This window comes from Marmota marmota, unplaced genomic scaffold (genome assembly GCF_001458135.2).
Source record: "Marmota marmota marmota unplaced genomic scaffold, marMar, whole genome shotgun sequence".
NCBI lineage: Eukaryota > Metazoa > Chordata > Mammalia > Rodentia > Sciuridae > Marmota > Marmota marmota.
Window position 1 is genome coordinate 12012208 of NW_026000026.1, and position 16709 is coordinate 12028916.

General features: G+C 46.6%; 1 protein-coding gene across 1 annotated transcript; it reads left to right on the top strand.

The window, feature by feature from the left end:
* The first annotated feature begins 7777 nt into the window (after nucleotides 1-7777).
* Fam210b (family with sequence similarity 210 member B) lies at nucleotides 7778-16099 on the top strand. The gene is made up of 3 exons (XM_015479811.2): nucleotides 7778-8112; nucleotides 13193-13365; nucleotides 13564-16099. The coding sequence occupies exons 1-3, from the start codon at nucleotides 7927-7929 to the stop codon at nucleotides 13778-13780; spliced, it is 576 nt and encodes a 191-aa protein (XP_015335297.1). The 5' UTR covers nucleotides 7778-7926; the 3' UTR covers nucleotides 13781-16099.
* The last annotated feature ends 610 nt before the right edge of the window (nucleotides 16100-16709 follow it).

Sequence of the window (16709 nt, forward strand, 5' to 3'; positions counted from 1 at the left end):
AGACCCTAAGTTGCATGGAGAGCCTAGGTGCTCAGTAGTCCCAGCTAAGCCCAGCTACCAGCTCAATGAGTGATGAAGCCTCCAGATCATTCCAGCCTTCAGCCCTTCAAGTCACCCCAACCATGTCTTCTCAGGTGTGGTGGCAGACCTTAGGTCATTGACCCCGATAACTCCTACCTCCTGATGCCCATCCCTTTGCATAATGCCCACCCCTCCAGTGTGAGCAGCACTGGGACTTGTTTCTAGCTGATTAGATACAGCAAAGATGACTTTGCTTCCTTGACTAGTTATATTCAGTGGCAAAGGTGATGAGATATCACGATGACACCACCTTATATGTGACTCAGTCCTAGGGAGTAGAGCCAGCCCCCACCACCTCGTTTAACCTCCTATGGAGAGGCCCCATGACGAGGAAAAATGGGCAGCCCTGGGAGCTGAAATGACCCCCAGAGACAGCTGAAGAGAAAAGGAGGACTTCTGTCTTATGGCCACAGAAGATTAATTCTGCCAACAGTCTGGAGGAGTTTAGAAGTGGGCTTTCCCCAACTGAGCCCCTGATGAGCCCTAGTGAGGCTAGGACCCCAGCTGACATTGGCTATGCAACCTGGTGATGCCCTGGGTAGAGCGCTCCACTCAGCCCCCGACTTCCCCCTGCACTACACCTGAAGTCACTTGCTGTGCAGAAGGTACCATTGACCCACAGCTGACTCCTCCATCATGCAGGCATAGAAACAGTCACTCCGTGTGCCCTGTCCACATTCCTCACCCACAGATTTCACCAGCCTAATAGATGGTGGTTGTTTTCCACTACTACAGTTTGGAGTGGCTTATTACCTAGCAACAGACAATAAGGAGCAACATCCTGTACTAGGCCTGCTCTGGGCACTCCACAATAACCCCTCCCATAGTCCTCTCTGCAGAGCCGTGGTGAGTCAATGAATGAGGAAACTGAGGCCAGACTCGTTAAATAGCTGACTGGAGGCTACAGTGAGAATCCCTGCATGCGTCTCCGGCACAGCGCACATTCCACTAATGGCTTGAGCGTTATATCAGTCATCAGTTACCACGTAACAAATTACCTCCAAAATTTGGTATTTCCAATACCACAGATGGTCTCAGCTTCTGTGAGCCAGGAGAAGGCCTGGCTTACCTGGGGACCTGTGGCTCTCAGATTTCACTCAGGTGATGCCTGGGATGTGATCATCTCAAGGCAGGGCTGCTGGCAGACCTCAGGTCCTGCTGAGAGACTGCCTGCCCTCTGTTCCTGCACATCTGGGCCTCTCCAAAGGGTGCCAGCTATCTTGGGAGTGAGCAGACAGAAAAGCTGGAGACGAAAGCCACACAGTTTTGTGACAGAATCACGGAGGTGACATCTCAACTCTTTTGCTCTGTTTTGTTAATAAGAAGCAAGGCTCCAGCAAGCACTCAAAAGTAGGAGATTACACAGGGCCTGAGTTCCCAGAGGCAGGGACCATAGGGGCATCTCAGCAGCGCCTGCCACAGGGGCTGTGCTGCGCGCTGAACCCGGCATGAGAATCAACAGTCCCTCTGACACCCACTCTGAATCCAGCTCCAAATCCAAACCAAGCTGGGCTCCTCTCCTTCCTGGTGCTCAGTCTCTGGCTTGAGAAAATCATTTTCTGTGATGAAGATTTTTATGTGCTCGCTAAGAAAGCAAATTCATTATCACTCCGCCTTTGCTCCATCACATTCTTGACACAGAGCTAAGTTTCTTTGATGCCACATTATTCTCCCACTATCATATAAGTATGGCTCCGATTTGTAAAATGCTGTCACCTCATTATTTGACCATTGGAGACTTTTAAAAAGTGGTGATCTAAGAATCATATTTCAGTTTTATTTAATTCAGATAAAAATGAGCTTAAGCATGAGGCTTTAATGATGCTTATTTCCAGCTAGTTCTTCCGCCTCTCAGCTCTAAGGCTTCCTGCATGAGTTTCCTGTGCCACTTGCACCCACCTCATCTCCCTTCTGGGTCCCTGTTAGACCTGGGCAGCCACAGAGCCTTACAGTGTTACCCTGCATCTTTTCCAGGTAAGAGCCACATGAGCAAGTAGACACTTCCAGATGTTGACAAACTAAGACAAACAATATTACAGGAAAGCCAAGCATGACAATAATGGGCATCAGTTACAGATGCCCACCACAGGGTGCAGAGGAGAGAGCGCCAATAGGCAGGTCATGGATATAAAGTTTAAACTACTCCATGGTGTGTTCATGTTTGTGATTTTTTTTTTCTTGAAATTAAATTAAATCATAATCTGAGTCCTCAATAGTCTCTGATGGCCAAAAGTACCATCTCTACACCATGTACTACCAACCCAAGGGGGAAGCAGAGGTGCTGAGGTCACACTGAACAGAATATTCTAGAAGGACCCTGCAATTTTCAGCTCATGCCAAAAATGAAATAAAAAGAGCTGAGGATAAAGCTCAGTGGTAGAACACCCCTGAGTTCATTCCTTGGTACCACAAAAAATAAATAAATAAAATAGACATTATACAACACAAAGGAAAACAGGGAAATATATGCTAAAAGGACAAATTTTTAATTTTCCTTTGCTTAGAAGGGTACTAAACAACAAATATAAGAAGAAAAAAAAAACATGACAACCTGAGAGAGAAATTATAAAAAACGGAGTGGCGGTGGGGTGAAGCCCTAAAGCCCACATGCTGACTGGGAGCAGTCCTAGGTCCCTCACCGGGTTAGGTATGGCTCCCAGCCAGGCATCTTGTGTACTCTGCTACAGCCTCAGAGGGAAGCCCCTGAAGGAGCCCAGAGAATGTCATCCCAACATACTGCTGGCATGCTGAGTGTATTATCAAAGGAACTCCGGGAGCAACCAGGCAGGAGCCTAACTCCACCTCCCCCCCACCCCAGAGGGGTGGTAGATCAATCACCTCTGGTCCCAGCTGAACCTGCATTGCAAAAAGGCAGGTCCATCGGCGCCTGGAGAGACTCACGCCCCACTTTCCTCTCCATTAGTCTCACTCAGTATTCCATGGAGAACTCTTTCCAAACCACTATCTGTTCCGCAGCCTGACAACTTGGTCCCAGGCCATTGGTACTTTTTTCCAATCCCATTAAATTCCCCCATGTCATTAACTATCCTCCTGATGTTCCCCATGACCCCTTCCCTTCCAGAAAATGGCACATAAGCTACAATCATTTTGGCCAAGAAGGTGAGTAACTTTGCATAGCTTTTCCCTCCTCCTAATCTCCCTGCTGCCAGCTCTCTTCAGTGAGGCTTGTAGGGAGAAGGGACTTTCCCTTCTGCCCAAGTACTGGCCAGTCTTGAGGCCAAACCCCATCCTCACCGCTACAAAACACAGTGGGGCAAAGACTCCTGACTATCAGTGTATTCACTTCACAGGACAAGCACAGTAAAGGCACACGGCAAGGAAAAGGGAAAAATAAAAGGAAATCTTTGTTCAGCAAATATTTCCTGAGCACCGACTAAGGGCAGGCCACATATGGCAATCCCTACAGGGCGACTCCAGCAGGCAGTTCATCTCCCTGCATATATATATGCAAATATGACTCATCAGGCAGTGATAAATTACATGACAACAGATAGAGGCAGCAGGGGCCATCAAAGTTTCCTGGCTCCAGGGCCGGAGCAGGCTGCCCAAGGAAGTACATGTCTTTGCAGAAATCTGAGCAAAATAAAAGAGTGAGTGTGAGGATTTGGAGACACCCAGGCAGAGGGAGCAGGGGGTGTCAAGGTGTACAGCCCTGCCTGCTGCTGGTGTTAACAGCAAGTAACTACAAAGAACAGCAAAGAGCCCCGAGGCTGGGGTGCTGTGCTGAGCAGAGAATTGATGAGACTTCACATCCAGGTTAAAGGGATCACTGTTCCTACCAGGTAGAGGCAGGAGTCAAGGACAGAAGCCTGAGAACCCAAGGGGAGGCTGGGGAAAAGTCTAGGCAGAAGGTGGTAGAGCAGGGGGAGAACAGTCAAATTCTAACTAATTATCCCTCTGTTCCATGGGGGATGAGTTCCAGGTACCAAATGCCACAGATGCTCAAGTACCTTATATAAAATATGTAGTATTTGCATAGAACATGTATGCACACTCCTATATTTTGCTAAACAATCCTCTAAGACAAGAACTCAGAGGCAAGGAAAGTGTCCCTTGTCTGAAGGCCAGAGCTCTGTCTTTTCTAAGGCAGACCTTGCACCTGTTTGATCCTCAGTGGCCCTGCACATAGGTTATTTGAACCACAACCTCCCTCCTCTTCCTTCCTCCATTAATACCCCCTTGAACATACTTTGCTGTACGAACTTGCTTCTACTGTTGGCATGCATTGAGGGGTAACCCTCATTGAGTCATGTTCTTGGGGGTAAACCCTACTAGAATCCCCTCCACTAGACTTGACAAACCTGTGACCTTCTTCCAGCCCACAGAAAGTGGAAGATTATGTAATGTCACTGCTATGGTTACACTGAGATATCGGAGTCCACTTGGCAGACCCAAGGAAGAGGTGGGAGTGTAAGGGTCAGGCGAAGCGTCGGAGAAAGAGACCACCAAGTGACCACTCATGCAATTGGCAGAAGGGGATTTATTGAACCAGCATGCTGGGGCTCCGTGCCCACTCAAGAAGGGAAAGCAGCCCAGAGCCCCGAGCAGGGGCTGAGCACTGCTTAAGTACACTTTTTGGGGAGGGCGGAGGGCTTTGTATACATCAGAACAAATCATCATGAGGCGCGGGAAAATTGAACAACAACTCCTAAACATGATTAGTTCATTCATTGGCGGGAACAGGTCAGGCTGGAGTGATAGGTCATTTCTAAACGGGGTACACATTCAAACTGATTGGTTCAGGCCCTGCAAGGCCTACGTGCAACCACACAGAGCCCTTCAGTTATTAAACAACCAAACAGTCAGGGGAAAATGTTTACTGGGCGGTTCTAAGCATTGTCTTAACAGCTACAGAAATTTCAGGTTTTGCAGGTAGCATAGAAACCTAACAATACCTAATCCTTTACATTTTAACTCAGACCTTGCAGCTTAGAAACTTTACAACACCCGGTCTTTTACCCTTTAACTTTTACGCTTTAACTTCAATTTCTTTTACCCTTACAGGAGAAGACTCCTGAGAGCCTTAAAGGAACAAATGGCCCTACTGTGTGAGGCTTCAAGGGAGCCATGTGGCACCTCTAGAACTCCAGCTGACACCAGCAGGGGCCCTTGGTTTTATAAATGCAAGATGAGTTTCATAAAGTGGATCTTTTCACAGATGAGCCTCTGATAAGATGTTGGCCTTAGTGCAGTGAGATCCTGGCAGAAGACCCAGTAAGCGAGGCCTGGCTTCTACAGAGATGGTGAATTAAAGGGGGTTGGGGGTGATTTTTTATCAGCATAGAACATGAATATAACTACCAATGCTATTCACATGGCTGTATTTGATGCTGTCCAACTCATAAATTAAGGGGGAAAGTGTCATTTTCACTTTGTCTGCTAAGACAGTAGCTGAGGGTGAGGCTAAATAGACATTCTCATACTTTGCAACCTTTATGGAATATAATTTTACCATCCCTTCAAATGTACAAATACATATATCTTTTCACCAAGCAATTCCATTTTGGGGAGTTTATCTATAGGTACACTTGAATATGGATAACAACACAAATACCAGGGGGTTCAGTGAATCATGGTTTGTGATAGCAAAGACTAGAACACTGCCTAATTGTCCACCAACAGGGAATTGTTAAGTGTATTACAGTCTCTAGAAATGCTAAACAGACTTTAAAAGAATGAGTAACATTTTTACATACAGAAACAGAAAAAATAAAAAATATATTTGAAGTTAAAAAAGTCAAGGTGAGGGGCTGGGGCTGTAGTTCCAAGGTAGAGCACTTGCCTTCCATGTGTGAGGCACTGGGTTCAATCCTCAGCACCGCATAGAAATAAATAAAGATATTGTGTCTATCTACAACTAAAAAAAAATTTTTTTTAAAAAGGAAAAAATGTCAGGGTGAAGAACATTATCTACACTACATTAAAAGAAAGATAATTTCCACATCATTTTTAGACCAAAAAACATTTTCCATTATTACAAAATAATTATAATACTGTAATTACAGTATTATATTTACTATCACATTTAAAGTGAAAAAAAATGTGTTTTTCTGCTGCCCTAATAATCATACAGCAAAAATCACAAACTCAACTGATATGAAGCTTGGGCAGGAAACTTAAATGAACAAAGAAGGACCAGAGATAGGAAAACTGTGGGGATTGGGAGGACCTCAAAGTCAGGTGCCATCCACAGGTCCCTGTCCAGAGTGCAGGGCAAGGCTCTTCAAGACCTCACAGCAAACGTAGCTCTCCTCCTGCCCCAGCACTGGGTAAGGCCCTTTCTATGCACGGTGTCAAATTATTTTCCAATTTCCTGAGGGGGACTATTACTATTCTCATTGAAGCCAGATTTAAAGATGAGTAGCTAAAATCGAATAAAATAAAGAAAATGGAGGCCATTATTGAGAATGGAGTCCAGGAAACCAGAGCAACACTAGGGGAAATTGAAATGTTAATGTGCCCAAGGCCAGGAACCCATTCTAAGGAACTGTTAATGAAGCAGCTCCCAGCAAACAGGGAGGTGCTAATCAAAAGCAGCCCCAGGCCCTTTCTGCCCAGTTTACTCCTGCAGCCCACCTATCTCCCTTGGGCCTTCTCACCTGCATTCTATCACTGCAGATAAAGGGAAACAAAAGACATGAGTGTGGGAAAGCTGAAAGAAGACCTTAGCTATAAAAAAAGGGAAGACCTCCCCCTTCCACAGATTCCACCTTTTGGGTCCTCTTCTTCCTCAGGGGAGAAGTCTTTTCTGCTGTCCTTTAATAAAGCCTTCCACTTTCCACTCTAAACTTGCCTCCCCAGTGCTTCTCTGGTGTTATACCTCAGCATTCGGGGAAGCAAGGACTGAAACCGGTAAACAGCGGTAACATCATTTTACAGATGAAAAGACTGCAATTCAGGTTAAGTGGCTACTCCCAGAACCGCACAGTTGGACTCCTAGGACCAGTTTGAGCACCTGCTCTCTTAAACTCTCACCACCTACACTTAAGCAGAAGCACTCCCACCCAACTGCTTTGGGACCACCCCAAAACCCTCTAACTGGTGGGGCTGTAACTCCACCTTACAAACAGATAAACATAGAAGAATGCACACACATCCAAATTGATTTCCGTAATTGTAAGAGGTTAGTTAAGTTGGAATGCAGCTAACACGTAGACTTATTAAACTGTTCCTTTGAGATAAATTTGCATATGTGAGATTGGCCCGTATTAAGTGCCCAATGGCACGAGTTTTACTTATTCAGCTGATCTTCCCTGCCCCAAAAGTCCCATCCGCTCCTGCGCAGTCAGTCCCATCTCGCACTTCCAGCCTCAGGTGCCCACTGATCTGTTTAGGTCTCTGAAGTTTTGCCTGTTCTGGGAATTTCACAGAAATGGAATCAATAACGTGCGACTTTGCGCCTGGACTTTCCACTTGGCATGAAAGCTCTGGCAGGCCGCAGCCCTAGGCCCACCCTTCAATCCTACTGCAGTTGAGAAACCAAGCTTCCGGCCAAGACCTGCGGAGACTCGCTCCCGAGGGGCGGGGTTGACGGGCAGGGGCAGGCGCGCGCTTGAAGCCCCGCCCAGAGGCGCTGCGCTGGCGGGACCCGGAAGGCGCGCGCGCCTGCAGCCGGTAAACTCGGGCCACTTTTCCAGAGGGCGGGACGAGTGGGTGGAGCCAGGAAGGAAGAGCACCCGTCTCCAGCCCCGCCCATCCGGAGCCCGACCCCAGCACTTGGGGCGGGACCGGGAAGGGCACGCGGCCCCGGCCCCGCCCTCCTCGCTCCGGCCATCTGCTTCCTCTCTGGTCCGTAGAGTCGGCACCCGCGCCTAACCGCGCACCATGGCTGCGCTGTTGGCACTGCTGCTCCCGGCGGGCAGGATGGGTGCCCGGGTCCGGCTTCGTGCCACCCGGCTCCTGGGCGCCACCACCCGCTGTCCCCCGCCGCCCCTGGCCTTGGCCCTGTTAAGGCCTGGGCCAGACGCCCGGCTGCTGCGCACCGCTGGTGGGGACTGCCGTGTCCACCAGGTAAGCTTCCCACCTCATCCTGACCTCCGATCCCCTGCTGTTAGAAGCGTTGTGCCAGGGGCAGGCCACTTCCGCTGCAAGGATAATTCGCACTTGCAGCTCCCCAAAACCGATCACCTCAGGGGTCCCTGAGTCCCCACATCCCTATAAACCAAGAAATGGCTCTTCCCAATAGACAGTAGGCGAAACTGAGGCTCAGAGAGGTATTGGTGGCCTGCCCAAGGTCACACAATCCCCAGCAGAGATCCAGTGTCCAAAGCGTTCAACCAGGACAGTGGTGTAACAAGAGAATCTTAGGGGGCCTAGACTTATTGTGAACTTCCTGATGGGCCTTAGGTGTTGCCCCTTTGAAGTCCGTTCAGGCCTCCACGCTGGAGCATTGGCCAAGAAGAAAGTTCCTCTGGGTGCTGCCTTATCTAACACCTCCTTAGCTTGCTGCTCCGCCCTTTTTATCTAACTAGGAGAGCAATCTTCTTCAGGCAGAAAATCCATGGTGTGGAACTGTGTCTTATTCTGGTTGCCTTGCATGATGCTGAATGAAAACTAGTTTCCATTCAGAACAGCTTTCCTTTATTTATTTATTATTTTCTTTTTCTTACAGTGGGTCTCTAATAAAGTAGTAGTGAAGTTTGGAGATACAGGAATAGCAAGTCAGGACCCAGAGCCCCAGTCCTTCATCAGGGTGCCTCTAACTCTGCACTCTGGGTTGTATGCCTGACCCAGCATTGCTGACCTGTCAAGGGCTGAAATTAGCGCTTTCCAGACAAGAGTCTGGGGGAAATTCCATGGGCTAATGCAGGCCTGCCTGAGCAGGGTGCCTCGCACTGGGCCAGCCCTTCCTAACTTTCCATAGTTTTCTAGTAAGTAGCAGTGGGATTTGTTTGGCGTATGCTCTTTCTAAGCCTGTCCTCCAGGTGGAGAAACATCCTCCCCTGCCCGCTCCTCTCCTGCCTGGTGCATGGCATAAGGGCCTTGCCTCTAAATCCTTAGCACAGTCTTTGGGATCCACCGCATACACCAGGCTGCCTCCTATTGATTCTTTATTATTACTTACTTATCTTTTTTAGTTGTTGCTGGGCCTTTATTTTATTCATTTATTTATATGCAGTGCTGAATATATGCCTCATGTATGCTAGGCAAGTGCTCTACCACTGAGCCACAACCCCAGCCCTCCTGTTGATTCTTCATCGCTCAACCCAGGCATCCCTTCCTTCAGGAATCCTTCCCTGACCACCGGTGATGCCTCAGGGGCCTCCACTGGCTGCCCCTTAACCTGTGGGGCCAGTCTTCTCTGCATTCATCATCTGGAATGGCCTTTGCTTGTCTGTTCTGTCAGCTCCATCATCCTCATCCCCAGCCCAAGCCCTCTCCTGATAGGGTTGTGTTCACACAGGAGCACTGAATGTGGCCTCGATTAAATGCTTTCACTTTTCTGTTTCATCACCAGTAAAATGGGATGTTAATAGTTCACACTTCATAGCGTGTGAATGTAAAATGAGATAACGTTCATTCCTGGCATCTGGTGTCTCCTAGATTAACATTAGCAATTGTTAAAATCACAGTAAATAAATATATATATATATATCTCCCCAGGGGCCTATGATCTGCCCTTGGTTGTCCAGCTCTCTAATAGATGGGTGAAATCAAGGCAGGATCAGAACCAAACTGTAGTTTAAGACAAAAAGATATTGATCTCCTTGAGAAGACCCTTGTCCAGGATGGCCTGGAGCAGGTGAGAAAGAGGGTCTGGCTTTGGATGGAGCCCAGCCAACCCCTCCTCCGCTGCTTCTAGCTGCATGCATTGGAAGCAAGAAGGCTAAGCCCAGCTGGGGTCTCAAAATATATTAGGCATTTCATTAAGTGCCTGAGAGACATGCCCACCTCTGCCTATAGTTAGGAGCTCTGTTAAAGGGAGCAGTAAAGCACAGAAGAAACTAGCCTTTTCCAGTTAATATGATCCACACTCATGTAAAGCCTGCAGGAATAGGCCACTGACCCCTTAGGGAGGGGACAGGATGCCTAGGCAGATGACTCGCCCTCTGAGCCTGTCCTCTCCTCTGTAGCTCTGGCCTCCCTCATTGTAACTTGCAGCTTTCCTACCAGGAATCCTGCCAGGTGCTCCTCCATAGCACTTGTCACCTCTGCCAGCCCTGGTATTTCACTTTTGTTTGTTATCCCTCTCCTCCTGCTGGACCATAGGCTCCTGGTGGGTTTTGTTTTTTGCTGTGTCCCCTGTACTTGGAACAGTGCCTGGCACTGAGAAGATGCTCATGAATATGCAAGGAACACAGTACAGTTGTAAAGGCCTTGGAACCAGACTTTAGGTTTGAGTCCCAGCTTGGACAGTTCATCTCTGTGTGATCCTTGGTAAGTTATGCAGCCTCTCTGGGCACTCAGGATTCTCTTCTGTTTAGTAGGGGTGCCAGGAATGCCTATCTCACAGACGTGTGATAAGGATTATATGAATCCATATTTCCAAAGTACTCAGAACAGTGCCTGGTACAAAGTAAATGCAATATAGTGTCATTACAATTTAGCCAATGAATAAAAATAAGTGTCAGTCCAAAATACGATGTCAACTTGTAGGCAGGGTCCTAGGTTCATTCTTCCAACCTTCTTGCCCCTTCTCTAATACAAATTTTGTTCTTTAATATTATTGGGGCAGGGAAGGGAGCATCATATATATGTGGATATGAAAGCACTATGAGTATGGACCCTCATGAGGGCAAGGAAAAATAATGCACAGTGCCCTCCATGTCCTGCAAAAAAAGGAACATTCCTAAAGGAAGACAATTTTCCAGAACTTTCCACCTCTGAAGAGAAGGAAGGAAAGTGGTTACCAGCCTCCATTTGCTTGGTTAGCACATGTCGCTTCCCCCTGTCCTTAAGGTCTCTGACCAGCCCTGCACCCCCAGTCACAATGGTTGTCGAGAGAGGTCGACTTGTTCTGATAAACAAGCCCTACTGCCACTTGTGGTGATGGGACAGCTGCCAGAGCTGATAGGATGGCAAGCCACAGGCCCTTCCAGGGCTAAACCTGCTATTAAACCGATGGTGGCTGAAAGCCCCTTTCAATTCCCATCCTTGACACTTGGCCCAATGAAACTCAATTATGTGCCAGTCTGTCCTTTCACCAGACTGAGCATAGTGTCTCTGTGGAGGGCCCTTTTGTTTATACCCTCTAGTTTGGCAAAAGGCCTTCTGGTCATAAAAGAAAAATCAAAAGGCAGCCAAACTTCCAGCTACATTGCAAGACAATGAATGATAGGAATGAGACATTCCAACAGGATTAACAGTTTCCTGTTAGTTTCAAAGAGGGTGATATTTGATAAAGATCTGAAGGTGGCAATGGAGGACCTCTTGGAGGAGATGACATTTTCATTTCCACCTAAAATATGTGAAATGGAAAAGCAGTGGGACCCTCCCCTTCTGTCCTGGGGTGAGCAGGAGAGAAGATCAGTCAGGGGAGTGTGCCAGACTGATCCCCTTAGAATTACAAAGCCCAGTACCAAGCCTCACCCTACCTTTGTAATACCAAAGGCTGTTCACACCGCCTAGAAAACTCCCTAGATCCTCATTAGTCTGCAGTGTCCACAGACAGAAGCCTTTGAGAGAAACAGCATCTGGAGCCTCACCCCAGACATGATCAGCGAGAGGCCCTGCTCAAGCATTGGCTGCCAGGGCTGTGCAGGCACAGGGAGCGGGTTTGGAGACTTTTTGTCAGGCCCATATCATGTCCATGCCTCTTTGCCATCTGAGAGCCTGACCCCATCTCCTGGGCACTGTGGCTGGCATGCTCCTTCCCCTTGCCTTGCAGTGTGCTCAGCTGTGGCATGCTCTAAAACAGGGGAATAGTGCAGCTGCAGGCTCTCTAAGCAGAGCAAGCTCACAGGCTGTGCTCGCCACCTGCCTGGACCAGCTCTAGGGACTACTGATGAATCTTGGTTAAAAGTGCTCTCTTATTGAGGTTTGCGTTTTCCAACACAGGCATGGTTTGTTTCTCTGTTGTGTTTTTTTTGTTGTTGTTGTTGAATGGGTTGGTTTTTGTTTCTCCAGGCCTGGTAGGTGATCCATAAGTATTAACAGATGCTACATTCATTCATACAGACTTCTGTACACATCCTAGTCAATTGTCCAAGAATTTGGACCCTCCCTGTTTCAGATCTGAGGTGTGAGTCTTGGTCCTGGAGTAATTAAGCCATAGCTTTTGCCCCACTGTTCTTTTTCAGTAGTGTACAGCATGGTGGTCATGTGCCCAACATGACCATCAGGTGACCTAGGCTCTGATCTTAATGACTTTGGACCAGTGACTGTGCTGTTCCTCTGTAAGGTGGGAAAAACAGTAGTGTCTACCTCAGCAGGCTGCCAGGAGGATGAAAGGAAACCAGATGGATATGGTGCAGTGCAGCAGAGGACCACCTGGCTCAGAGAAAGTACCTAAAGGAGTATCACTGATGTCCCCCAAGTAAATAAGTCCTGAAGTACAGGAGTCACTCTTGCTGCTGTAACAGACACATGCGATCACTGCTAGAGGTCAAATCTAACATGGGTCTCACTGGCTAAAGTCAAGGGGTCAGCAAGGCTAGTCCCTTTGGGAGGCTCCAGGAGAGAATCCATTTACCGCCTCCTGCAGCTTCTAGAGGCTGCCTAGTTCCTTGGCTGTGGCCCTGGCCTCCATGAGCCAGCAGCATAGCTTCTCCAGTTCCCACCTGCCATCCCCTCTCCCTCTCTGGCACTGACTCTCCTACCAACCCTTACAAGGACCCTGTAATGACATTGGGTCCACCTAGATAATCCAGGATTCTCTCTCCATTTCAAGATTTTTAATACACCTACAAAATTCTTTTGCCGTGTAAAGAGACAGGTTCATGGGTGCTGGGGATTGAGATTTGGACATCTTTAGGTCCATCATTCTGTCTGCCATACCTAGAAGGTAACCTTTGGTTGCACAGAGACTAAGTGAAACTTAGTCTTAGCTCACTGAAGAGAATAACTGACATTTTAGCGGGTGAAGAAGTGAGTATACAAGCCAGTGATGACCACCAACCTAGTCTCCCTTCTTTGGTGTATGTATGCACAGGACCCCAACAGAGCCACTGAGACAACAGGCAGCAACACAGGTGGCATAGAAGGAAAGCAAAGCAAGTCACAGCAGCTGAAAAAGGTCTTTCAAGAATACGGTATAATCGGCATATCTCTGCACATTGGGATCTCACTCATCTCCGTGGGGCTGTTTTACATGGTGGTCTCCAGGTAAGGTTTCTGATGGTAATAGGTATATGTTTTAATGTCATGTAAGATCCTATATGAATGAGAACTTGATTCCTAAGACCTTTTTATTCCTCCAGCTACTTTTATAGGATCTTTAAAAATGTGATAAATTTTACAGCCAAACAAATTTATTAACTTAAACCCTTGCTATACTTGTGTTTTGTTTTGCCTCCCCTCCAGTGGTGTAGACATGTCTTCGATCTTGCTCAAACTCGGATTTCAAGAGTCACTGGTACCGTCCAGTGTGGCAACCAGCACCAGCACGTTTGTGGTGGCCTACGCAATCCACAAGCTGTTTGCACCAGTGAGGATCAGCATCACGGTAGTCACTGTGCCCTTCCTTGTCAGATATTTTCGTAAAGTAGGACTTTTCAAACCTCCAGATGCAAAACCTTGATGGGCACCTTGGTCCTCAGCACTGAAACCCTGTTTCTTTTAAATTACCTTATTTGGATTGGTTTTTAATATTGTAGGTTTGGGCGGGGGTGGTAGGAAAGGCCTGGTTGTTATGTTCTCATGGGTTAATTTTACCTTTGCCAGCCAAAAGCAGGTTTTTGAATAATTTTTTTTGCTTTTTAGTTTGTTAATGCTACTCATCAGAGGGCTCTGTACATATCTGTCAGCAAGACATCATAAGTGAGCTAGCATCTCAACACCACAAACACCTATAGATCATTCCCTCTAGAAAACCACTGGTAAGGGTGTAACTGCAAAAAACTCAGGGGGCTAACCTTTGCTCAAGTTCTTAAAAAGCAATGATTGATTTAGCTGGTTTTAAAAATTTCCCCTCCTCTTGAGTTACCATTAACGGCCTGTAGTTTAACCTGCAATGTTCTGCAAAACAGCTGCTTGTGCTGCACAGTTAATAAAGCAGAACTTAACAATGTGTGCTAATTCCACAATCTAAATTAGCACCAGCCCCATGACCCGCATTACACTTTTGGGAAAAGAAAGCATTTCTGCTGTTTCACTGGTCCCAAAACACTTTCAAATCTGAACATGGGGCCCATCTCCAATGGCTTTTCTGAAGTCAAGATCATTTCTCTGTTCAGGTAAAACATGGGAACCTTGGCCTAGAGCATCACTTGGCTTCCAGTGCCCATATTCACAGAGGAATTTGGCACATATGAAAAGCTGAGACAATCTTTGCTTAACTCTGTCTCAAACTTCAGATATTCCAGAAGTCACAATGTTTACACTAATTACTTTTTTAAGCTAAAATTATATACCTGAAAGATTTATAACACTTCCTTTAAAAAACTAGTAGCACTTAGCCAGGTGTAGTGGTACACACCTATAATCCCAATGACTCAGGAGTCTCAGACAGGAGAATTTCAAGTTCAAGGGCAGCCTGAGCAACTTAGGAAGACCCTCAGCAACCTAATTAGTGAGACCCTGTCTCAAAAATAAAAAGCTCTAAGGATGTAATAAAAGCACCCCCCAAGTTCAAACCCCAGTACCAAAATAAAAAGAAAACTTGTAAGAAGGCAACCGTGAAGTAACACAAACCAGGGAGTGGAGGCAGCAGGTGTAAATTAGTCCACCAAGCCAGTTTCATCCAGCCAAGGGCAAGAGTCAGGAAGATTAGACCAGAATTAGAAATAACTGAGGCTTCCCCCTCTGTGGGATTCAGCATCAATTTCTTTCCTGGGGGCTGTGCTCTGTGCTCTGATACAGGGTCTTGCTCCACACTCTGGGAACCCGGTTTTAACAGTTACTCTGCTGCATGTTTGAAGGTTGCATTTATCTTTCTGACTCACCATTCCTTTTTTTTAAGACTAAAGGAACTATTAAGTGACTACATTGGTTTTACTGAGTCTGGCTGTTGACACTTTCCTAGTTAACCCATAGTTGCCCAGGCCAATCAGTATCTGTTAATATTTAAAAGAATTTCTATGGGACAGACATCCATTTGCAATATCACTTTATAGTGGAACTATATATTTTTCCCACTTTAAAATTGTTAGTCCACTTCCAAAAGCACTAATTTAAAAGTGGAACCTAATTCCAAAGGATATCTCCACAACTGAGCAAGATGCCCGACACCAGTGCTAATTTCTCTTATGGTCTAGACAGCCATTAAACAGTGATCTGTCAGCCTTGGGCTCCTAACCCCCATATGTACCAGTCTCCCAGATACCTAGCAATGCCTATGCAAAAAGCTGACCTTGCAGCTTGAGGTGATACACTATCATCCCTGCTACTTGAGAGAGTGAGGCAGAAAATCGAAAGCTCAAGGCAAGCCTTGGCAACTTAGTGAGACCCTGTCTCACAATTTAAAAAAGGCCTGGGTGTGCAGCTCAAATAGAGCACTCCTGGGTTCAATCCCCAGTACTGCCAAAAAAAAAAAAAAAACACTAGTCAAAAGCCTTACAGGACTAAGGGTTTAAATCTGCCAGTAATGGAAATGGAAAAAACAAGCAATAATACAAATCATAACAAATAGCCATATCACTTCCTCACCCCCAATCCCATTCTACTCCTGTGGCCAAGACAAAAAAAAAAAAGAGAGAACAAGGTCAAAGGATCAGGGAAACCAAGCAATCACCAGCAAGATGTACTGACTGCTTGTATTTACATTGTTTTTAATGGAACAAAAGGAATGAAACTGATCTATTTTAAAAATGCAAGCTGTTTGCCTGATTTTTTAATCTGACATAGTGAAACGCTTCAATTCTGTGAAATAAAGTTTCTGAAGATTTTGTTTTCTGGTAAACCATGACTGTTGATCACAAACAGCATTGACCAGGGTGCCAGCGTGCTGCCACAGTGAGCTACGGTGCTTGTGTGGGACTATCTGTGGAAACATCCTGAGCATTCTTAGCTAGCATCACTGCCATCGCATAGCACTGAGACAGACGGGGCTGGATTGTACATGAAGTGTTACTACTCTGGTCTCAGAGTGGCTTGCCTTAAGGGGCTCACCTCTGTTTTGAAGCCTAATACTTTGTCACTTAGATGTGGAAGTTTCTTTGTGCTGCCACATTGACATATCTGAAATCTAGTCTCTTGCCTTGATTCAGCCATGAAAGCAACATTTCTCTACTGGGTCCAAGTTAAACACTTCCACCTTTCCTTCATTGCTGTCACCCTATCTTTGGTTGATGGATAGAGGACACCAGGAACTACAGACTATCCAACAGTCAAGAGGGTGAGATATGTTCCCTCTGTCACAAAGTCAGGGAATGTGAATTTAACCTGTTCACCACAATGAACAGGTGGTGAAAATATTAATTAACCATGCACTACAGGTAGGAACCCCCCCCCCCAAAAAAAAGCCCTTAACATTTAGAAACAACTCCTACATCACACAGCATTAAGGAGGA

Bases quoted from the DNA above. Each gene is read 5' to 3' on its own strand.
- Fam210b (XM_015479811.2), top strand. From the start codon at position 7,927: ATGGCTGCGCTGTTGGCACTGCTGCTCCCGGCGGGCAGGATGGGTGCC. The intron at 8,113-13,192 runs GTAAGCTTCCCA...ATGTATGCACAG, and splicing joins GGGACTGCCGTGTCCACCAG to GACCCCAACAGAGCCACTGA. The intron at 13,366-13,563 runs GTAAGGTTTCTG...CCTCCCCTCCAG, and splicing joins TTTTACATGGTGGTCTCCAG to TGGTGTAGACATGTCTTCGA.